Source organism: Protopterus annectens, chromosome 11.part0, assembly GCF_019279795.1.
Source record: "Protopterus annectens isolate FY-2018-M chromosome 11.part0, PAN1.0, whole genome shotgun sequence".
Classification (NCBI taxonomy): domain Eukaryota; kingdom Metazoa; phylum Chordata; order Ceratodontiformes; family Protopteridae; genus Protopterus; species Protopterus annectens.
In genome coordinates this window covers 140959995-140984045 of record NC_056745.1, presented here as the reverse complement: position 1 = coordinate 140984045, position 24051 = coordinate 140959995, and the positions used below count along the sequence as shown (strand labels likewise).

At 41.0% G+C, this 24051-nt stretch overlaps 1 protein-coding gene across 1 annotated transcript in view; it reads right to left on the bottom strand.

The window, feature by feature from the left end:
- The window catches only part of TTLL12 (tubulin tyrosine ligase like 12), a 636007-nt gene that overhangs the window by 158274 nt on the left and 453682 nt on the right, over positions 1 to 24051 (bottom strand). The window contains exon 11 of the mRNA XM_044087179.1: positions 2971 to 3039. Coding sequence (XP_043943114.1) covers positions 2971 to 3039 — 69 coding nt within the window. The remainder of the gene's footprint in view (positions 1 to 2970; positions 3040 to 24051) is intronic.

Here is a 24051-nt window from a genome sequence, read left to right as displayed (position 1 = left end):
TTCCCTGGTAGGCGGATTTAGAGTTAAGTCACTGTGGTTGTGTTGTTGTAGTGGCAGTGGTTGTGTCTGTGCCTCTGTTGTTACCTTGCCACTGTCGTCCTCTGTAGGCACCTCCTCTGGATTGGTTTCTGCCTCTGGAACGTCTATTCCTGCCCCTTTGGGATCTTGTGGAGTCAGGAAAGGACCAATTTTGGCAGGCCAGTTCCTGCTAAACCTTGGGGTTGAACCTGCAAGAAATCTTTAAACGTTTGAACAGATTTTGCCTTTTCTTCCATTTTCTTCATTACCTGCTGGGCAGGTGTACCAAACAAGCTGGTCTTATCCATAGGAGCATCTAATAACTTAGCTTTAACATGATCCGGTAAAGCTTGTTCCTTTAGCCATGCATGCCTTCTTATCACTGTGCCAGTCATGGCTGATCTAAATGAAGCCTCCAGTGCATCATAGCCACATTTTAAGGAATGGTTACTAACCTGTTGTATGTTATTTACCATTTCTAATACATATTTCTTATCAATAGATTCATCAGAGGATAGCTTTTTTGTTAACTGATCAAGCATAAACTCTTGGTATTGTATCATGTGAAACTGACAGTTTAAAGCTCTAGCTGAGAGAGTAGCTGAGGTGTAGACCTTTTTGCCCCATCTGTCTAATGACCTGGCTTCCCTTTCAGAAGGAATAGGGTTTTAGCTGTGGTCGCGGCTACTGCCTTGGGACCCTGGGATATAGTTTGGTCTGCAAGTGGGGCCTTGTAAAGGTGGTGATGAGTGTCTGGTACCCTGTAAAATCTGTCTGGTTTGGCAGGGGCTGGAGGTAAAGAATCTGGTGCAGAGCAGACATCATTGAAGGCATCATCCACCACAGAGAGAACAGGAGGTATAGCTAAGGGCCTGTGCTGTGGAAGGTGCAGAAAGGTCCTAAGTCTTTTCTGGAGTCTGAGAAATCCTGCTGCTGCCATTGGAACTGCTCTCATGGCATGTAAGGTTTCCCCAAAGGAGAATTCTTCTGGAGGGAAGCAGCTGGAATGGATTCTTCAGCATCTGAGTCTTCAAAATTGGAGAAAGGAGCCTCTGGCTGGTCTGTTATGTCTGATTCATCGGCAGAATCATCAGAGGACACAGGCTCGGGGCTCTGCCCTAGGTCTCTTCTCTGGGGCTGAGAGGCCCTGTCTGGGTGAGACTGAGATCCCTAATTAATGAAATTAAATCTTCTGCCAGAGTAAGCATTTGTGAACTAGAAGAGGGCCTGGTTGTAGGGGTTTAACAGGCACTGTTTTAGTAGTTTTGGCTGCTTTAGCCCTGGCAAAGGCCTTAATGGACATGGCTGCTGGAGGCCTAGCAGCACCACGTGCTGGGGTAGAGACATCCAAGGGAATGGTGTCTGATAAGTCAGAGGCAACCACCGTAGTGGGTAAAATTTCTGAGGCCGATTCAAGAGAAGTAGCAGGGGCCTCAGTGGTAGAGATAGATTCAGCTGTACTTTGATCAGTTTTCTCGGTTTCGGCTTGCTTAACCATGGTTTGGGCCGAAACCACGGAGTCGGTCTTTATCTTTGCGTTTTTAGCAGTTTGGGTAGTCGGAGGATCCGGCGGCATAATATACGCAAAATCAGAACCGAAAAACTGTTCAGCAAACTCCGACCGGCGCCTGGTTGAATGAAGCACAGGCCGAACAGGCTGCTACGTCGTGGGCTGGGCCTAAACAAGGCAGACAATAAGAGTGGAAATCTTTATGAGGTATTTGTTTCCCACAGGTTAAACAATTATTAACTTTTTCTGACATCGGCTGAGGCAAGAAAGAGTCCCCAACGGGGTACTTAGCTTTAGAAGTCTTTGAAGTAGTATTCGGTAGAAGTAATCTCTGGATCCGACCGACCGGCACTTGCGAACAGCTTCTGCTTCGGGCAAGAAAGACTGAGGAAAATGGCGTCGGCTGATGCCTTTATACCCGAAGACCAACAGAGATGACGTCGGGTGAAGTGCGACATCAGCCGAAGCCGGACCCGGACTTTGGAATCCGGCCGACTGAAGGGCTGCCTGACGACAGGACAACCCAGTTGTTATGACTGCAGATGCATCCATGAAGGACATCTCTGGGCTACTATACCTTAGTCAAGGGTGATTGATTTTAAGAGGCCTGTGTATCAGATAACCACAGAACTAGGTTAAGGAACCTTTAACAAAGCCTTATGTTAATAAGCCTATTAAGTAGCAGCAACTGCTCTATCTTGTCAAATGCTCAGAGAGAGACAATAAAAAGACCCCCGTTAGTTGTTTCTTTACCATATTTGCAACAATATAGGCTAAACTTGACTAAGGCAGTCAAGGGAACCGTAGCCTTTTCTGAAGTCATATTACACAAAACAATGATGTCTGCACTTATATAATCCACAACATGACTAAGTATATTAAAGTCAACAGCACAGGTAGGCCTTGGGGTTTTAGGCAAAGGGATTATGGTTTCTTGTTTCCAACAGGTTATGAAGCTACCAGTTGTGAAGTGTTTAAATCCTTGGGTTTAAGATTTAGCTATGTATGGGGATAACTATTTGAAGGAAGACAATGTATAGGTTTACAGCTGTGGTAGGCTCTTTACTTGGTTATTCTGTTTGAAGATTGTTTTATGAAGGCACTTCATCCAGCCTATCCTGACAATTTCCAGTTTACAAACCACAAAATATAACTGGTTTGTAGAAATCATCAAGATGTTTAGCTATGCCTTTGAGAGCTGTCTTCATATGTGACTGCATCTTAATCATAAGTACAAGCAAATGTACTATAGCAGAGGCTGCCTTCAGTCAACTCTCTGGTAAATGTCGACCATCTGAACATGGCATCCATTAATTATAACTGTTGGCGACAATTTAAACTCTGGCAAATCAGAAACACAACACAAATTATTCAGACTCTGAATTTAATCACATTGTTCTAACTTATAGCCTATTTAAAATGCAAATGTGAGTTTAACATACCTGTATATCATTCCATCTATGTTCAGGGTACTGTTTCTCAAACAAAGGAATAAATTCATCATAGTGGATCTGGGGGAAAAATATCTAAATTACTCAAAAAATTAAGTTTAAATTCATACATTCAATGCGTCCAAGTGACTTTTGTGGCCATGTATTGCTGTAGAAGAATAATTCACATTTAGTCTTACAAGACTCAGCTTCAAAGACCAGAACCATGCAATCATTTAAGTTCCAAGCCTGTAGACATCTTTTAAAAAAAAAAGTTACTCAATGACAGAATTGTCAGTATTGTCATAAAATTGTGATAGATTTAACAGCATGGAACAATGTACCTCTAGGATACAGATTCAAAGTGCTACCATGGCTACTTACCCATTTCGTAACTTGAAGGAATACTGGAGATACTGTACTACATGCATAAAAAGTAAACTGCTTAGGCCTCACTATAATGTCTGGTTTTCAAGAACATCTTGATGAACAGCTGTTTAACAAATGTCCATCACCAAACAGTACCCCCACAATGGGTATCCCCAGTATTAGGGGGTCTTCTGATCCAACAGTGCATTAAGGAAACAGGGATTATGTGACTGTGACCATTACCTACTCATTCTTTTGATAAACGTGCACAAGATGAATCTAATGAAAATTCGAACAAAAGTTCGGAAATGAAATAGAAAGAAATAGCCTTGTTTATATCAACTTATCTGGGAAAGGTGGAAGGAAAGCAACACCTATTAACTAAGATCAGGAATTATGCAGATGCTTACATAATCAACCTCTTTCCTTCAAACTTAAAGATCTCATGACTCAGATTGTCTTGAGCACATTTGAAAAATTCTAGAATGACGACCTGAGGAATTTACAGGTAAGAGAATTTGTATTGCTACCAAAATCTGCCCAAAATAACAAATCGAGTGCTCTTCATATCAGATGTTCTTCAAGAAAAGAATGTGTAGCCCATGGCACATTTGGATACATACTTTCTGTACCTCTTATGTGGGTCTTCCTGAAAATCTCAAACTGCCATTCCTCAGGCATGCAAGCCCACACTGGCCTCTATAGATCATCTTTGTGTTGTATTTCCATTAAGTAACAGACTCATAAGAATGAAGCCAATATATATTATGAGAAAATTGCAAACACAGAAGGTGGCAAACATAACACATGATTTGCAAAGGAGAATGCCCCATGTATCCACTATGTGCTTCACCACTCACACCCTACTTCCTAACTCACATACATATAGGCATACATACATACCATCTCCAGTCACACAACTATGGGCAAATGGCAAAGTCCCTAAAAATAAAACACCCTGGCCTGACTGAAAAAACAAACAAGTCAAGACTTGGTGGTGTACAGCAATAAAGCCTTGATTATGGCACATTAGATGTGAGTTTGATTAGCAGCTTTGGTAATTGGTAGTATAGACAGTGAAGATGGGTGCGCCTCGCCAGGACGGGTTGGTGTGTGCTGTACAAAGACCTCACTTAAGCTCTGGACTCTACCAGGTCTAAGTGAGACAGCTAGGAAGCAGCTTTCTCTAGGTGCCTGGACACACGGGTCCCAAGCCATTCTTCACTGCCTGCTCAGCTTAAAATATCAGCATGCTGAGAGGGACAACAGAGTTGCAGACTGACCACCACATAAATGAAAGTTACCAGTGCTGTGTCCTGGGTCTTCCTATGAGATCCCTTGCTCCCTAGATGTTACTGTGTGCACTGTAAGGCTGATTCCTCTACAAGTCAGAGGGATCAATCCAGTACTAAAGTTATGCTGGGGACCACCTGATAGGAACAGTTAGGAGACCTAAACATTGAGTGGTCATGGCAATCAGGAAAACATCCAGAAAGATAAGTTTGACCTAGAGATGAAACAAGGTCATAGTAAGTCACAAAACAAAGCAATAAAGCTAAATGAAAGCAGTTCACATTTTAATAGAAAATGAAGCAAAATGACCAAAATTTACAGTATGCAAACATTATAAAACTTTAAGCCCCACCTAAACAGTATAAAACTGCAACACTACTAAACTGCAATTAAAAAGGATCTCAACAATGAGAGTTGTATTAGACTGCATTTAATTAAAAGATCATTAACTAAACATGATCCCCTTTCTGTCAGGGTTAAGGGAGAAGTATATGCTAGGATTTACAGCTCTTGCCTCCCACTTAAATAAAACTATCCTGCAAGAAACAGTTTGGGTGACAATGCTATAGAATAATCAGAATGTTTACTAATAGGAGGACCTACTGTTACAATGTAACAACTGAAGCATCTTACCATAAGGGGAGTAGAAAAATACATCCTCAGCTAGAAGGTCATGTGAATACAAGAGCTATAATGAGAACTGACAAACATGCATAAAAATGCCCACAAATCAGTAGTACTGGTCATGATAGTTTGTCACTTTGTTGAAGCTACCACTCCACAACTGCCCCTTAAGTCTACCTACCCCATACCCTCTTGGATGATACCTCTAATTTGCTCTTCAACAACCTCTCCAGGAAATCCTTTCATTTATTAACCATTCTTGCTGTATAAGAGCTTTAGAAAACACAGCTGTACAAGTAAACTTACCATAACAGTAGAGCTGTTGACAATGGTAAACTAGAAAGATGAAAATGTGAACCAGATACAGAAATCTTTTAAAAATTTTCTAATATTTGAGAACTGGAATGTGAAGGTATGCATATTTTAAAACCAGAATTACTAGGAAACGTTGAGAAGACATGAGAGGCAACAAAGACTGAAGGTCTACAATTGAAAGGGGCAGGACAAGTCTTCAAGTTACTTCTTTCTCAGGCACCAGAAATATCAAGTAAAACTCGTTCTACTTGCTCTGCAAGAAGACAGAGTCTTACTCCCTTAGAAAGCATTTGATCCAGGATAGGAGAAAAAAGGAAGGCTTGATTGGATGGATGTGGGGGAATTCTGAGGAAAGGAGGAAGGGAGTCCTACTGACAGTTGTAACCTTTTTGAATGATTGACAGAACTCAGTCGTCTGAAGTAATTTGGTGCCACAGAGGAAAGTTAAAGCCTATGTTTTGGGAAAGCTTTACTGGGTCACCAGGGTGGGAAGGGGGACAAGGTTGATGGCAGATAATCAATACGCTTTTTCAGATTGTCTTTGGGCTTGGGAAAGACAACCTTCTGTTTTTATGCCTGTCTTATAAAAACTTGCTTGTCTGTCTTTTGCAGGTATTATTTATATTGTTTCCTATAAAAGGATCCTGGGCTAGAAGACAAATTTCTACTATATTTGGGAATAGGGGGATTGAAATATCTTAGACACCCCTTGGATACACTTTCCCCTCTCATCAAACCTTTTGAGAACCTCAGTAGAGGAAAGTCAAATAATTATTTATCCAGAGGTACATTCTGAAGTTCAGCTTTTACATCCACTGGTAAACATTTGAGTACATAGCCAAGCAAATCTTCTCAAAACTGACCCAGTGACAGTCACCCTGGACAAAGCATCAGCAGCCTCATACGAACATATACAAAGAATGTTTAGTAACTTGAGACATAGAAATGAGTAATGGTTTCAAAGATGCGTCAGCATCAGAGGATGGCAGATGATCAAAAGTTCATATTGTCAAAACAGTCTGCAATTAAAGTGGAACCTGTGCACTGAGAGAGAGCCTTACAAGAATCTGAAAATATATAGAGCTGAGTATATTTTTCTGTATTATTCTGTATTATAGAGCTAAATTGTTGCTTAGATATCTGTTGTTCTACTGTTCTGCAAATATACAGAGATCAGTATATATTTTTCTGGTTTTATAATTTGTACTGTGATTCCTCACATCTCTGTTGAAACGGTCTCCCCCCCTCATTTTCTGCCTTGTCTTCAGCTGATATAACCGTTTTTTATAGCTTGTGTGTTGCTTAACTCCAGGTTCCCTTAATTTGACCTGTTAAAAACAGTCTGCATTTGAATTGGAACCTGTGCACTGAGAGAGAGCCTTACAAGACTCTGCAAATATACAGAGCTGAGTATATTTTTCTGTATTATAGAGCTAAATTGTTGCTTAGATATCTGTTGTTTTACTGTTCTGCAAATATACAGAGATCAGTATATATTTTTCTGGTTTTATAATTTGTATTGTGATTCCAAACATCTATGTTGAAACTGCCCCCCCCCCCCCAACTCATTTTCTGCCTTGTCTTCAGCTGATATAACCGGTTTTTATAGCTTGTGTGTTGCTTAACTCCAGGTTCCCTTAATTTGACCTGTTAAAAACAGTCTGCATTTAAATTGGAACCTGTGCACTGAGAGAGAGCCTTACAAGACTCTGCAAATATATAGAGCCGATTATATTTTTCTGTATTATTCTGTATCATAGAGCTAAATTGTTGCTTAGATAGCTGTTGTTTTACTGTTCTGCAAATATACAGAGATCAGTATATATTTTTCTGGTTTTATAATTTGTATTGTGATTCTTCACATCTCTGTTGAAACTGTCTTCCCCACCCCCCCTCATTTTCTGCCTTGTCTTCAGCTGATATAACCGTTTTTTTATAGCTTGTGTGTTGCTTAACTCCAGGTTCCCATAATTTGACCTGTTAAAAACAGTCTGCATTTAAATTGGAACCTGTGCACTGAGAGAGAGCCTTACAAGACTCTGCAAATATGTAGAGCTGAGTATATTTTTCTGTATTATAGAGCTAAATTGTTGCTTAGATATCGGTTGTTTTACTGTTCTGCAAATATACAGAGATCAGTATATATTTTTCTGGTTTTATAATTTGTACTGTGATTCCTCACATCTCTGTTGAAAGTGTCCCCCCCCCCCCGTTCTTGGTTGTAGTTTAAATTTGGTGGCTTTTGCAGTGCCCGCCCCACTGTAGATTTGATCTAGGACACCCCCCAGTCCCATCTTTTGACTGCATTCTACCTAATAAACCCTTTCTGCACTTGCTTTAAGTCCTTTTTAATTTAATTACATTTTTTCAAACTGTGTGTGGACTAATATTGCTACATACTCAAGTGTGCCAGCTTGCACTGCATGTGAATTGTTTTTACTACTGTTTTTGCTACTTTTCTGAAAAAAAAAATTGTAAGCCTGTTTTCTACCTTTCCTGTAATTAGCCTGTTTCCTATCTTTCCTGTAATTAGTGTTCCATATACAGATTTGCTGTATCCAGGACTGTTTGTAAGCTTCTGAGCCCCCCAAGCCTTTCTGTGTTGGAGGGAAGCCTTCTAGCTTATCAGTGGGAGTGGTAAGCATTAGGTAACCTGTCTACCACATAAGGAGTGGTTCTGGCCCAGAATTTGTAGTTATTGGCCGTTTGGGCGGTCTTCCATCTCTCTCAACATTCTGATTTGAAGGCCTGCATTTGCACTTGTTTCTGTCCCATAACTCTGGGCCCATTTTATTTGCTCACTCAAAAAAAAAAAAAAAAATTTATCTGCTTTTACTGTATTTGTGTTTCTTCCTACTTTATTTTGCTTTTGCGTCATCTTAATAGTACTCAATTGTATTTATTACTGCTTGGTGTAACTCATTCTACGCCTTTTAGTTTAAGCACTTGGGCTTCAAACCAGTTGTTTTACATTAAGAAGGTTTGTGGTCTGCACTGTAGTGGCAGAACAGGTAGCTTACATCCTTCTAAGTTGGGAACTGCTGATTGAGGGCTCAGTGTCTGTTATTCTAAAAGTGTATTAATTCTGGTTTAAGCACTTGGGCTTCAGGCCAGTTATTTTACATTAAGAGGGTTCGTGGTCTGCACTCTTGTGGGAGGAGAAGCTGGACTCTGCCCCTCTGAGCTGGGAATTTCTGGTTAAAGGCTTATAGTGCCTGCATATCTGAACTGCTTCTTACTGAAATTGGTACACCTTGTTTGCTGTAGCATAGACTAGATCCAGGCCTGCTGAATATAGCTTTGTTTGTATGCTTGTTATTTCCCTGAACGCTAATTCCACCTAAAACGCGACTTCTCAGCGCTTCTGTGGATCCCTAGTGATATCTGCATTGCTTACTGTACTTATTTCCTTGTTTCACTTGAAAGAAAGTTACTGTTTGTCGTTTTTGCATTTATGTTACCTGTAACACATTGCATTTAAGTTACCAGGCACTTGCTCACTAAAGCAATTATATAAGTCAGCACTAAAAAATTAAAAGCACTACACCCTCACAAACTCCCCTTGAGTACCTTGTTCCCCATTGGCCCTTTTTTTTCAATTATAAAGGAAATCCCAATACTATTCTAGCATCTCCAAAGGTCAGTTGTCAATCTCCTCTCCGGTCCAGCTGGTGAATCTGGGAATCTTGAGGCAATGTTACAACTGCCTCATGTACACAGACAACCCTCTCCTCCTCCCAACAAATTCCAACACATGTGAGAGATGCAACCATATAGCCAAACTGGAGGCTAAGCTCTCTCAACTTAGTACTGGTGTAACCAGTCAGGAGGAGAAGGAAACCACACTCACTACAATTCCAGTCTCACATAGACCTACCACGACAGCAAACCAAACACAAACACAAAAAAACATACTCTGAGGCTCTAAATAAAAATCTGCCTAAGCAGTAGAGACCTCCAAAGCAGACACCCAAGCAACCGCTACCCCAAAACAAAACACGTGCAACACATAGCTCACAAAGCCAGTGTGCCGAACAGTCACAGCCCTTAAGGCTAAACACCACACCTGATACACTTGTACTAGGTGACTCTATCGTCAGGCACACTGACGTCCCGCTCACCAGGCTGAACAAGAAGGTCACGGTGAGCTGCCTGTCAGGCGCTAGGATCCGCCACAACACAAGCACTCAGGTCACTCCAAGGTAAATACAAATATGACTCGGTCATTGTCCATGCTGGTGTGAATGACCTGAGACGTACCTCCCTGGACTACATGAAAAAAGACATAGAGGAGCTCTTTGATCATGTAGCCCAGGCCGGTATGACCCTGACCTTGAGTAGCATCTTACCCTCACCAAGAATGATGCCACAGTATAAAGACAAAATGATCAATTTTAACAATTGGCTAAAGTATTGGTGTCATTCAAAGGGGATCCAATGCCCGTCAGCCTGGGATGACATGCTCGACAAGCCACGATGCTTCGCTAGGGACGGCTTGCACCTGTCACCCCTGGGCTTTCGGATATTGGCAAAGGCTCTTGCTTCCCCCATAGTGCCTTTTTTAGGCAAGGCTCAAAAGACAAACCCACCTCCATAGGTATCACAAGGGATAAGAAACTAAGAGTAATGCTACTCAACGCCAAAAGTCTAAACCTCAAGATGCACGCACTCGAAACTCTCCTTAGCATGGAGAACATTGATATCTGTGCAGTAACAGAAAACTGGTTCAAGGCTCCCGAGAGCACCCCAGCACTACCAGGTTATACCTCATACCATGCTTTTCGGCCCCAAAGCTTGGACCGAACCACAAAAGGAGGGGGACAGTATCAATATTCGTCAAAGATACCCACACCTCCAGGTTGGTGGCACAGCACGAAGCATCAGAAACTATCCATGTGCAACTAACCGTGGGTAAAACTGCTTTCCAGTTTATAGCCTGCTACAGACCACCCTCCCAAACCCAGGAACCCCACTCGGCCTTCCTGAGAACACTGGAAAATATGACGGTCTCTCCAAACACCATTATATTGGGTGACTTCAACTACCCAAACAGACTGGGAGCATTACTCTAGCTCCAACACCCTAGCCCAAAGGTTCCTAGAATTTATAAACTCAAATGCTATGGAACAACTTTTACCACTCCCACAAAAGGGGAAAACATACTGGACCTGATCACCAACATGGGGACTCTATGCTCCTGACCAGAAGTGTATCCCTCACTGGTAAGATCAGACCATAAACTAATCTCACTGGATATTCACATCCCGACCCCACCCCCTGCCCAGAAAACCACAGTGAAAAACTTCTCTAAAGCAAATTTCACACTTATCAAAACCGAGGTGGAATCCTTCAAAGCCCCCGAGCCTGTGGAAAATACGGCCCAGACCGCAGAATCCTTTATAAATGCATTCTATGAACACCTTCAGGAATGCATGGATCATGCAATCCCAAATAAAACCAAGACCCAATCCTCCAAAGGCAGACGTCCTGTCTGGTGGACCCCAGCCATAAACAAACTATACAATAGAAGGAGGAAGCTACTACATGATAGAGCAAAATCCCAAAAAGGGAAGGCATCTCTGATCAGTATTAGCAAAAAACTACAGGCACTCATAAAATCATCTAAGGCCAGCTTCGAGAGAAAAATTGCACAGGACACTAAGGATAATCACAAGGCTTTCTTTAGTTATGTTAGGAACCTGGGTGGGAATGCCCAGATATGCTCAGAATTAGATCAAAATGACAAAAAATACATCGAACCCACAGACATTGCCAACATCCTAGCTGACAGGTTCAGCGCAACCCCCCTACCAAAAGGGCAAATATCTATCCCAGCAGAGTGCTGCCCCCCTGACATCTCAGATGCTCAGGTAAGAGCCGCCCTCTCCAAAGCAAAAAACACAGCATCAATGGGACCAGACGGTGTCCCGGGCTGCGTCCTACATGAACTCCAAGAACAGCTAAACCCAAACATAAAACTACTGTTTATTCTCAGCCTTACTACAGGATATGTACCCAAAGAGTGGCGTACAGCAACAGTGGTCCCTCTCCACAAAGGTGGTGCCTCAACGGATCCTGGAAACTATCGCCCCATAAGCCTGACTAGCTTGGTCTGCAAAGCTATGGAAAGGATCATTATGGACCTCATAAATAAAGATATTGGGGACCTACAGACACTGGATCCTACCCAGTTTGGCTTTAAGGGCAGATCCTGCCTCTTAAACCTGGTCGATTTCTTTGAAACAGTCACCAAGGCCATTGATGAGGGGAAGGTGGTCCACACAGCCTACCTGGACCTTGCAAAAGCCTTCGATACAATACCCCACTCTGGCATTATAGATAAGCTCACCAGCTTAAATATAAACCCCTATGTCACTAGATGGGTTGCAAACTGGCTCAAGGACAGAACCCACATGGTTGGAATTGCTGGAGCCATGTCAGACTCCAAACCAGTTACAAGTGGCGTCCCACAAGGCTCAGACCTGGGACCTCTCTTGTTCGGTATATATTTCTCGGAGGTACAGGCCAACACGGAAGGACTGTGGCTGACCAAGTTCGCAGATGACTGCAAACTGGGCGCCATAATCGACTCTCCAGCCGACACAAGCATCCTCCAAAACGGCCTCATAAAAATAGACAACTGGTGCCAGAGCCATGGCCTCAAGCTAAACGCCAAAAAGTGTATAGTCATCCCCTTTGGCAAAAACAAAGTGCCCACAAATTACCACATAGGTGGTAATCCATTAAGTACAGAAGAAGTAATTAGGGACCTGGGGACTCAAGTTGATAGCAATCTCTCATTTGACAACCACGTGGCCAAAGTGGTTAGAAAAACATTTTATATAGCCCACCTAATCATGAAGGGATTCACATCTAGATCAAGGGAGGTCATCGTGCCTCTTTACTCATTCCTCATCAGGCCCATAATTGAGTACAATGCCCCTTTTGGGATGTACCTTACCAGACATCTGCAGCAACTGGAAAGACCCCAAAAGTACCTCACCAAGAGGATCAAAGGGCTCAAACAGATGCCATATGCTGCCCGGTTAAAGAAACTCCAGCTCCACTCAGTGGCATACCGCCTGCTCAGAGGCAATCCGTGCCTGACATATAAAGCCATGTCCAACCCGGAATTAATGGACATGCTGCACCTGAGAAAATCCAAATCCCATCGAGCTACGCACTCGAGACACTTGAACCTCAGCACTGAAATAAATAGGACATGCTGGAGGGACAGATTCATAACCCAGAGGCTCCCTTCACTCTGGAATAAAACCCCAGTCCAGGTTAGGCACAGTCCCTCATTTAGTCTCTTCAAGAGGAATCTTGATGAGTGGATGGGAGATCGTAGGTTTACCCCGGGCATCACTTCTGTGTCACTGTTAGACAGGGGCACAGTATACTAACCTCGAAAAAGGGCATAGCAAAATTAATTTAAAATGGGTGGCGAAAGCCAAACACACTCTAGCTAGGCTTATGAATGCCCCAGGGCAGATAGCCTAGTATGAACCTATGAAGCCAGGAGAAACAGACAAGTGAGCTTTAGAGTTTGCTGTTCAGAAGGCTAGTGTGGAAAAGGCATACACCCTTCTTCCAAAACCTTCAAAAGATCTCCTATCTTTGTCTGATGGAAAGGTCGGTGGACATAAGATGAAGGGAAGAAGTTGGTTTTGAAAGAGAAAACCGAAGGATTTATTTTGGTGTTTCTAAAGAGAAATGTGTGTGTTTGTGGGACTTTATACAAGATATCAGATTACCTGAGGGCTGGTGGCTGACTGCCAGAACTGCTTCCTGGGATAAAGGCATCCTCTAAGGCTGATACAACAGGGAGAACAGCCACTGGTTGAGGAGAATCCACCAGTAATAATTCATTACATCTTTGCTGGGTTTAAGATATTTATTTTTGTTCCCACTTCCCTCCTTCCATCCTGCCAATAGTGTCACAAAAAAGGCAACTTTCAACTGGGAAATCTGAGGAAATGTTTTCTTCAGACACAGACTCCCAGTTCTTTGGAGTAGAAACGTGCAAGAAATGATCTAAGCCTAGTTCCTAAACTTCAGATGATGGTGAGATTGATCTTTTTCCTTTTAGATTGCTAGGAATACTCAGACTGCAATAACTCAAGGATTTGAATAAGACTTTAGCAAAGGCAAACCAATAATAATTTGCTACCTTACCTGACGGAATACAGGAGCGGAAGCGTGCTTCACCTTTTCCTTTTCCTGGGAGTATCTATTAGGAAATGGAGCTCAGCAACACAGTGTGGCCCTGTAATGGAATAACACCCACCCACTCCTCTGATGCCAGCAAGAGCAGTTCTCCCTTGCCTGAAGAGGATATATGATCGGCCTTAAAGGACATACTGGTCTCTTGAATCTTAGTGGCTTTGTGAGAAGCAACACCAGAGGATACGAGCGAAACTACCCAATGATCTGAGCACTCCAAAATGGCCGCAGCAGAGCTGCCCACTGAAGGATGAGGCAAGGAAGAAACCAGAGAAGAAATCAAAACCTGCCTGGATACTGTCATTTTTTTAAACTCTTTTTTAGGGGACCGGAGGGGGAACATCCAATGAGCTAGAACCATGGCCCATCACTCTATAGATAAAGCCTTTCACTTTAAGCTCTCTCTAAATGTAACAATAATAACAAGAACACTCATCCATCTACTTATTTAATTGAATAAACTACATGAAACTTCAACAAGACATCTTTGGTCCTCCAACAGCAAGGACATCAGAGAGAGAAAGGGGGAGAGGGAGAGACAGACTCTCCTAGCTAAAGTGATTTTACCTAAACTAATTCTTTGTGGTCTCTTTCTTGTACCCTCTGGGTCACATGCAGGATACCAGACTTGACCTTTTTGGATTACTTCTGTTTTAAATGTAATATAAGGGTACTAAGCCTGCTTGTCAAAGTTGTAGGAGGAAAAGATGAAGAAAATGAGCAAGGCGGTCTCATATTCTTTACCCTAATCGAAAAATGCAAGATGTGTGATGAGCTTTACAGGGTAACTAGCGACCACACAAACACTTCTTTTGCCACGACAAATTCATAGAAAACAAACACTTTTCACAAAAAAAGGAAGGCAATCCCCCAGTGAGGTACCTATCTGCCCACTTTGACAAACTAGAATACCACCTTAACTATAAAAGTGAGTCAGAGAATAAGACTTACCAGTTGCTTCAACTACAAGATGATTCTGATTTTTGGCACCCATACATCTGCTTTTATCTGGCTTGCCTTCAAGCTCTGTCATACAGGCATGTGGAAGGTGCCTTAAAGCTTTGGAAGCTGTCCGAACATCCACTGCTTGGCAGGATAAGTCTCACATAAGTTTAGGCTACTGCAACAGTGACCTAATGATGACCATCAGTATTTCCTAATGTACAAACTGAAGATTAATAAACACAAATCGGCCCAATTATTAAAACTATTAAAGTAGAAGGGCAATCAAACAGACCATTAGGCACTTTATGGCTGTTTATTGTCCAGCTATATGTTAGAACAGGCCGCACAGTGGCTGTGGTCGTTAATCTGATGAAGTCTCAAAAGGACGAAAACACGGTGTGTCGTTAATGCATTTGTTTTTTTATTTTTGTGTTTGTGAACAAGCTTTATAGTTGGACAATAACTGCCATAAAGTGCCTAGTGGTCTGTTTGACTTGCCCTTCTGCTTTGTTTACAAGCTGAAGATTGCTACACTTACCTAGTGACTGGTGACCTCCTTCTCTTCTGTTCTTCTTTTTCACTTGTATTAAAAGTGCCCTAAACAGCTGTGTGGATCCAAATCAAGTTCTTACGCTTCCCTTTTCTCTAAGCAGTAAATTCCTAGTTTATCCAAGTCCTGTCTTCTATTCCTTCATCTTACTGGCACATTTCCTCTGCATTTTAACATTTTACTTCCCTCTTCCAGTATGGTTTCCAAAGATGGAAGCAGAATTTGGGCTAGACTTCATCAGTCATCTACAAAGTTGGAAAATTGCCACCTTATCTCTAGATTATATGTCCTTGAAGGTGCAGGCAAGCATTAAGCTGGTCCTGGCACTACATGTTTCCATGCTTCTCCCAATGACTCATCCTACTGTTTATCCCCCCCTCCCAAGTCATTGTCCTGCCCAAATGCTTTAAGCTACGTCTCCAAGAATAGATACCATACCCAATGTGCTTTAGCTCAGGTACACGACTTAGCAGTTCTCACCACAATGAATCCCAGCCGCCACATTTATCTCTAGATGTCACTAAGGTTCTAATTTACAAGGCTCCCTCTATCACCCAATGCTGCTCCAGATTGGGTGTCATCAACAGAAGGCTGAAGCCATTCTATGGCATGACATATCTCATAAGTCTGTATCTCTGATGAGCTAGCTTTCTTCAAATCGCAGAAATTACAGCTGTGGACTGTTGTCAGAATCACCCAGTAGTGTGAACACAAGAAGCAAGAAGACATTTCACATTTGATGAAAAGGGCTACAGCAAAGGCAGTAAAGTTTGACATCACAGAAGGAAGGAGCTCTGTCTATAAGCCAGGCTCACTTCCCTCTGGAAGGTGGAAGAGGTGGTGTCTTTGTAGATGGTGCATGCATCATCATTTCCTGGTGGTGACTGGAGATCCCTCTGGAGGCACCTGCTTAAAAGGGGACAGAGCTATCCGGCAGGTTATGCCACTCACATATGCAAATGATATCACCATGCATGCCTACTCCCTGAGCTATGCCAAGGCACATGAGAAGTAAAATGACACAAGAAAAGCCCTTTGAAAAGACTGGATATTGTACTGGGACATACCATAATCTCTCTAGACATCCACAACAACTTTAAATGCTATCTGGTAGTCAAGCCCAATTGCATGGCTCCAGTTTGGGACAGATAAAGTGGTCAGCCAAGGCAGAAGATTCCAAAACTGAAAAGGAGTACTGATAAACAGCAGGTAGTTTAGTGGGAGAACAGATTTCAGCAAAGACAAAGCATAGGCCAACAATGTCAGGAATCCTGAGTGGACACCACTGGCAACCAGACAACCTGAAAGCAAACACATCTGCAGAGAGCCTCAGAATGGTAGAAAGACCACAGGCAGCACACTGTTCTGAAAAAATTGATCACTTATAGCAAAGTGCACAAACCTTATGCGGCAATAGGCATCTATTATGTCTATCAAAGGACAATGGAAAATCGTGTGAGCAACGTGGCATCAGGGCTTAATGACTGAGAATGCATAAACAGTCTAAACTGTTACTTTAACTTGAAGTCAAACAGAAGGCATCAACAGCTCCTTTGGCAGAAATGTTCTATCAGAAGATGATGCATTAAAGGTGATTGAGCAATGTTCACTTTTTATAGCATGAATAACCCAGCTTTTCCAGATAATGGCTCTCCAGACAGCAGCAAACCTAGAAAACTTCAAAAACAGGAGTTTAGCTTCAGCAGTAATAAGGACTGCTAAAGACCAACTAGCAGATGTCCCTGTGGAGAACCAGGGGGGAGGAGCGTACGATGGCATGGTATTTAAATGTTTTTAGCAGCTACTTCCTCCCTTTCACTTATACAACTGAAATTTAACAAAAGAAAAAGGGGAGGATTACTCACATTTTTGGTCATGGAAAAAGCCTCAAAAAAGGTTCATCATAACACCTCACACTTAAAAATGTCTAGAATAGCCTGGCACATTATGAAATTATGACAATCAGAGCTATAATGCCTTATGGAAGCAGATGTCAGTGGCAGCATTCCTGGCCATCATGCACGCCTTATGAAATGTTAAGACGATAAATGGATTCCTACTTACAATATCGGTAGTTTTGTCTGTAGACTCCTGTGCATCCAAGTCAGCAACAGTAGCCCATTTCCCAATTATATGTGCAACAAAAGAAGTCTAAAAATAAACACTTGTAAAGAGAAGGAAAAATCCACATATTTACAAGTTTCAGAGGAATAAATCCTTAAGCCAAAACCTGCCCAAAGTATTTGACTTTATCTGGATGACGAGGAGCAAAATGCTAAATATTCTGAAACTATTGCTGGGCAAGAGCAGAAAGATTAAAAATCTGGTTTGGAAGCTTGGAGATATCTATTTACAAGAATAAGCAAATAAATGGTATGCCTTCTCAGGTGCTGAAAAAAACCAACAAACAGTACTTCTAAAAACAGGCTACAAGGGAGTGGTATCCTAGCATTCATCTATTTTTTTTTTTTTTTTAACAAGAAACACTGACCTGACACCTGCTAGGTTTCTGGGTAAAGGGTTAAAACTTTGACTATGATGCATAACACACTGGTTCAACTAGTGTCCCGGGCATGGGAACAGCCAAACCTCAAGAACGGCCTGCACATCAATCAGTGATAATATAGAATAGTTAATGGAAAATTCCAAAAAGTACAAAGTGATGTAAAAAAAATAAATAAATAAAAAATAGCTAACCGGTTTTGGCCAAAGTCTTCCTCAGTGTCACATAAAACAAGTGAAATGCATTACACACAACACAATATATCTCAAAAGCAAAACGCACTTCCTTCTCCCAGAAGCCAATCAAAACACATCATTTAAACCTGGAGAAAACAACACTCCTGATCTCACAATCCAGGTCCATTCTTTCTTGTACCTTTGGTTGTGCCAACAAAGTTTGTTTGATCCCCTAAAACAAATACAATCTATACCTGTGAATCAATAAATAGCTGTAGAATGTTGCAAAACATGTTTATATAAAGCACTGGACATCCTCTTATTCCTGATGTCAATTAAGTGTTCAAAAATACACACTTTAAACTGTCTAGATGTTTGCCCTGCGTAAATAGCAGAACAAGTACATTCTACTAAATAAATAACCCATTCAGAATTACAATTATTAAAACATCTGACATCAAATACCTGAGACGTATTAGCTGATGAGAATTGTTCAGTTTTCATAACATGTTTGCAAGCCATACAGTATCCACGGGGAAATAGCCCACCAGGGCTATACCACCAATAGAAGACTGACCATAACCTCCAAATTTAACATTTTTTAAATGATTTAAAAAATTACCAATAGTTTAGTCCCATCTGTATTTAAACATACACCATGTGGGCAACAATTGGGCTAACTTATTTTCAGCAAAAAGAATTCCCCAATGTCTGTTGTATTACTGCTAGAACTGGTGACAAAATAGATTTGTATCATGTTTATTTTTACCATGATATTCCAATAAAACATTCCTATCAACAGACTGAGCAAATTATGGGCTTGTTCTATGACAGCCTTATTGTTCATCTCCTAGCTCTAAACCTGGATGTAAACCCCTCAGTGTGTTTCTGCAACTCTTTCTCTCTACATCCTTAACATATGGCACAAACTTCCTCTTCTACATCCCCAACATATGGAACAAACTGCCCACCCAAATTACTACCTGCTGCTCTTTAACACACTTAACACCTAAAACTACACCTGAAAGACTATTGGCTCTGTTCTTGTAACTGCCCTGGACAGACCTCTAATTGCTTAACTCTACATCTCTAACTAACTTTGTATCTCATTGCCCTCCCAATAAATCCTGAGGCATCTGTCCTCTCCTTCCGCCAGGAGTCTCTGTTTCTTCCCAAGTATGACAGATGACTTGTATACATATATATATATATATATATATATATATATATATATATATATATATATATATATATATATATATATATATACATATACATACGCATACTGTGATGTCTATTGTACATGTTTATCTAAGACATTTTATATTTATCTTTTTGTAACTTTTATGTTTGACACTATGAGCTTGTTTGCAGACAAGCCTTTTTCTTTTGCAGTTTGTGCAAGTCTTGTATTACCTGCAACTGTAACTCAAACTTGTAATTTTGCTTCACTGGAGCTTTTCGCCCTGGGCCTCTGCTGAAAAAGGACCTGTGTCCAGTCGACTTTCCCGGTAAATAAATGTTAAATAAATAACTAAATAAACATATGGTGGGTGGCAACTATTAACATCTAATAAGGAGTTACGATGAAACTCTTTACGAAACAAGGAGGTATTCAGTGTGCCATCCACATTTTTAGTGACCTTAACATCCAAAAAAGAAATTTCCTGAATATCATAAGCAACAGTAAACTGTAAACCCCATTTATTATCATCCAAATATTGTTTAAACTCTTCTAGATAAATGATATCAGATTTCCATACTAGCCAGCAATCATCAATATAGCATCTCTAAATATCTATTTCATACAAATAAATGTTATGACTATTATCATATGTTAGTTGTTCTTCTATATACCCCATAAAAAGTCAGCATAAATGGGGGCAAAAGATGCCCCCATTGCTGTACCTCTTAAGTGAAAGTAACAATCACCATTGAAATAAAAAACATTTTTAGGTAAAACATGTTCTGTCAAACAAAGCAAAAATGTGCTGAATCCAGGACTATATAGAGCCAATTTATTTAACCAAAATTCAACAGCTAAGAGACCGGCCCAGTGGGGAATATTCATGTACAAAGACCTGATGTCTAATGTACACATATATCATGTTGTTTGTAACTGCATGTCCTTTATATATTAAGAAATTCAGTGGTGTCCTTAATTCTAGATCTTACACCAACTAACAACGGTTTGAAATACTTAGTAAGAAAAGCCGAAAGAGGCTCAGTTAAAGAGCCATAGCCCGAAACAATGGGTCTACCTGGAAGACTCCTAGAATTTTTATGAATTTTAGGTAACATATACTGGGGAGAAGGATCAGATATTGTTAAATGATAAAGTATTCTTAGTAATTCCTCTAAAGCTAAGGTCAAAAATGCATCTATATCCCTTTTGAAATGTAATGGAGGATCCAAGACCATTTTCTGATAAAAATGTAAATATAATAATAAAAAATAAATGATTGTAATACATCAGCTGATTTTGAGCCTCTTGTAAATATAGGGCCCAATCCCGTACTATCACAGCACCCCATTTGTCTGCATTATTAATAACCACTTTATTTTTATCTCAAAGCATATAACGCCTGATACTGTTCAGGGGTTAAGTTACTCCTAGAACCAACTGTGTAACAAACATTAAAATGCAAATCCTTTAATACATTTTGCTGGAACACAGAGACATACTTATTCATAGGCGGGGAGAAGAGCTGTGGCTCACCCTGTACATCTTTATTATCAAAATATAACAATAGTTTAAATTTCCTACAAAAAAATCAAAACATCACTAACAAAAACATCTTCAATCACTGAATATGTTGGAAAGAACCCAGCCCAGTCTCTTACTGAGCACCCCAGATTCTGCTGCAGTCAACATGGTCTGAGAAACATTATTGGGCAGCATAAACTGGATTAATGCATCCAAGAAGTTGGCTTCTTTTAGAGTGTTTACATCCAGCCTGTCTGGTACCTGTAAAGGGTTTTTCTTTTTGGATGGTGGTGAATCACTAACCACTTCAATATTAGTACCAATAGCAGAGGAAGAATCCTCTGCTGAAGATTCCATTCCCACCAAAGATTGTTTTAATACGGCTCTAGGTTTTTTTTCTTTGACCTTTAATAAGACCCTGATCCCGAGACTGTACCTCAGGGCTTCATACAAATTTAACAGATTTACAAATTACGAAGGGTTTACCCACAACATAATCAGCAACATCTCTCCTGAATTCCTTAACTTTACAAGCTTGTAATTCCCGCTCATAAGAGGCCAGGCCAGACAACAAAAGTCCAAACTGTTTAACATAATCAATGTTCACAGGCAGATTTAAATTCCCCAGCACAACATCCAACAGAATTTTTGAAATTTCTCTCTCAAAAAGCAACCAGTACTTACACAAACGTCACAGAGGCTGCTTGCTGAACTTTGGCCCATTCTTTTGGCAAAGACTCATCTATATTATGAAGCACAGGCAGTGTGTAAGCTAGCAAACCACGTGGGCAATACCCCTTCAACTCGTACCCTTTTAAAAATTTCAAATGCCAAACATTTGTCCATAATCTTTTAATGGAAACAGTTAACTTCTCAAAGGCCTGAATGCAAGTCAAAGTTTCAAAGTTTGTGTACAGACAGTACCTGAACTGTCTTATGAAATGCTACCAACATTTTCATACCCGTGGATATCATCTTTATCTAAAATCAGCGCAGATAATAAACATTGTAAATTACATTTCTTGGCCACATCCATCCCAGAATCAAGACCACAAATAAAAGATTGTAATCCAAAAACGATGAGCACCACTGAGGTGCTGAAGAAAGGAAAGCAGTTCAGTTCCAACAATGAGCCAACTTGTTTTATGTGGCACTGAGGAAAGCTTTGGCTGAAACAGGTTTGCCTTTTTGTATATCATCTTGTATTTTTTGGGATTTTCCATTAAATATTCTACATTATCACTGATTGTTATGCTGACTGTTCTTGACGTTTTGCATTGATTAGCTCTGCACTGGTGCCATACATGTGGAGTGTTTAGTGCTATACCACTGAACAGCCAGCCAGGAATGGTTGGAGTGAGTCCTAAATGTCAGCTCACTCAATCTACAGGAAGGGAGGAAGCCAAGTGTGCTGCAATGCTGGCACCAAGTGGATGCTGGATTTTCCACCAAGGCAGCATACAAGGTGGCAGACAAGCACCCTTCAAGGAGCAAGTGTGCCCACTGTAGAAGGGATTGCAGCATATGCTGAAAGACACAAGGATCAGCTGGCAGTACCGTGGGAGCTGCACTTGTCCAGGATGCTGCAAGGCAATAACAGAGAAAAGAAAAAAACAGGTCCTTTGAAAATGACACCACTATTACTGCCAATGTGGCTATTTTCTCATTTCAAGGACAATTAGGTGTCATATCCTCCTGTTTATCCATCAATCCATCTGAAACAGCACCAGGTCTGGGAGGTAAGCTGGGTACACAGATGGAGAAAAAGAGGTTGTCTCCTACTGGCTACTCAAGTAGTACTGAGGTAAAAAAGATGCAGTTAAAATATTAACTGCAGAAAGCAAACCTCTCAAATGTCAGTGATATTAACACAACATTTTGCTTTGTCCCACACTGGAAATATGAAAATCATTTAAGAAAAAGTGGAATAAAATCAGTAAACAATAATTACAGTCACAGACTTTTTACTTGGAAAATACACATTAATCCACATACTTTTTATCAACTTACCAATATTAAAAAGTGACTGTAATTTGGGCCTTTTCCTCTACTTTTCCCTAATTTTGGAGGTAAAAGGTTGACAGCTATGACTGAAATTCTGCTTAGGGAAGAATAAGTCACACTTAGATGAATTTCATAAGCCTGAATGTTCCTTCAAAACAGTTGCCCTCAACAGTAGAGACAGAGTGGGAGGACTGTTTACTGTCCCTTTCAATTTCTTGCAAGTAACATTTGTCTCCTCAGACTCAACCATAGGTGAGGATTCAAAAGCTGGCCAGATCCAGGTAGTACAAGAAAGCCCTGCTCTTGCTTCCTACACACATGGGGCCAGAGGAGCAGCACAGACTACATGACTGCATAACTGGATGCAGATGCCAATGGTGACTGAAAGTGCAGTGGAAAGCAAAAGACAGAAATGGTGCAGGATCCACAGATATTGCTGCAATGTGCTCTTACATAATCTTCCACAACACAGTGAATAAGTTATCAAACCCCAGCACAGAGACAGTGCAAGTCAATGGCTCAGTAAAGAACATGGGATGACCTGTGAATCTACCTCAAGCCTGGTTAGTGAATAGCAGCCTTGGGAAAGATAATTCTCCAGGACATGGACACAAAACACAGCACATTATATGGATTTAAGAGCCTTCTCCTCAATTTGTTCCAAAGTATCACTTTGCACCAAAGGTAAGGGGAGAAAAAAGGCCACATCCTAGGTCTAACCAACCATGCACTCAAAAAGTGGCACCATGACCTTATGGGTAAAGATATGGATGCCATAATGACAAGCTGAAAGAGATCCACATTAAGGCTTAAATTTGAAGTTTGTGTCCCTCTGCTTTTACTTCTTATGCATCTGAACGGGCTTCTGAGGTAGTCCCTTCTAGCTGGTTTCTTTACAGGGCCATCTCTGTTGTGGACAAGTGGGATTGCCTTTCTGACACAGGTAAACAGCTGGTGTGATAAAGTACAGTTGTGTAAGTTGCACTTATCCATAAAATTAGACGTCTGAATTCTTCTCTGATGCAGTAGCCATTAGGCTACATGGGTTCTGCCTTGCCCAAGACACAACAACCAGATAGCCTCTAAAAGCCCTCCCATACTTCCATTCTGATTGCTGACTGAACAACCCCTACGGAGAGGAAATCAAAAAGTCAGAGTGAAAAATCTTCAGGACTTGCTTCCCTAAAAGTTAAGCAGTGTACTCATCTTGAACCAAACAAATATCTACTAACCTATTTCCCACGAACAACTCTATACACTACTAGGGGGATGGTTGAAGGGTGCAGCTACTACAGCAGTGAGGGGTGGGTGCAGCTACTGCAGCAGTGATGAATTTGAACATATATTCTATGTGTAAGTGCAACTTGTATAACTATACTAT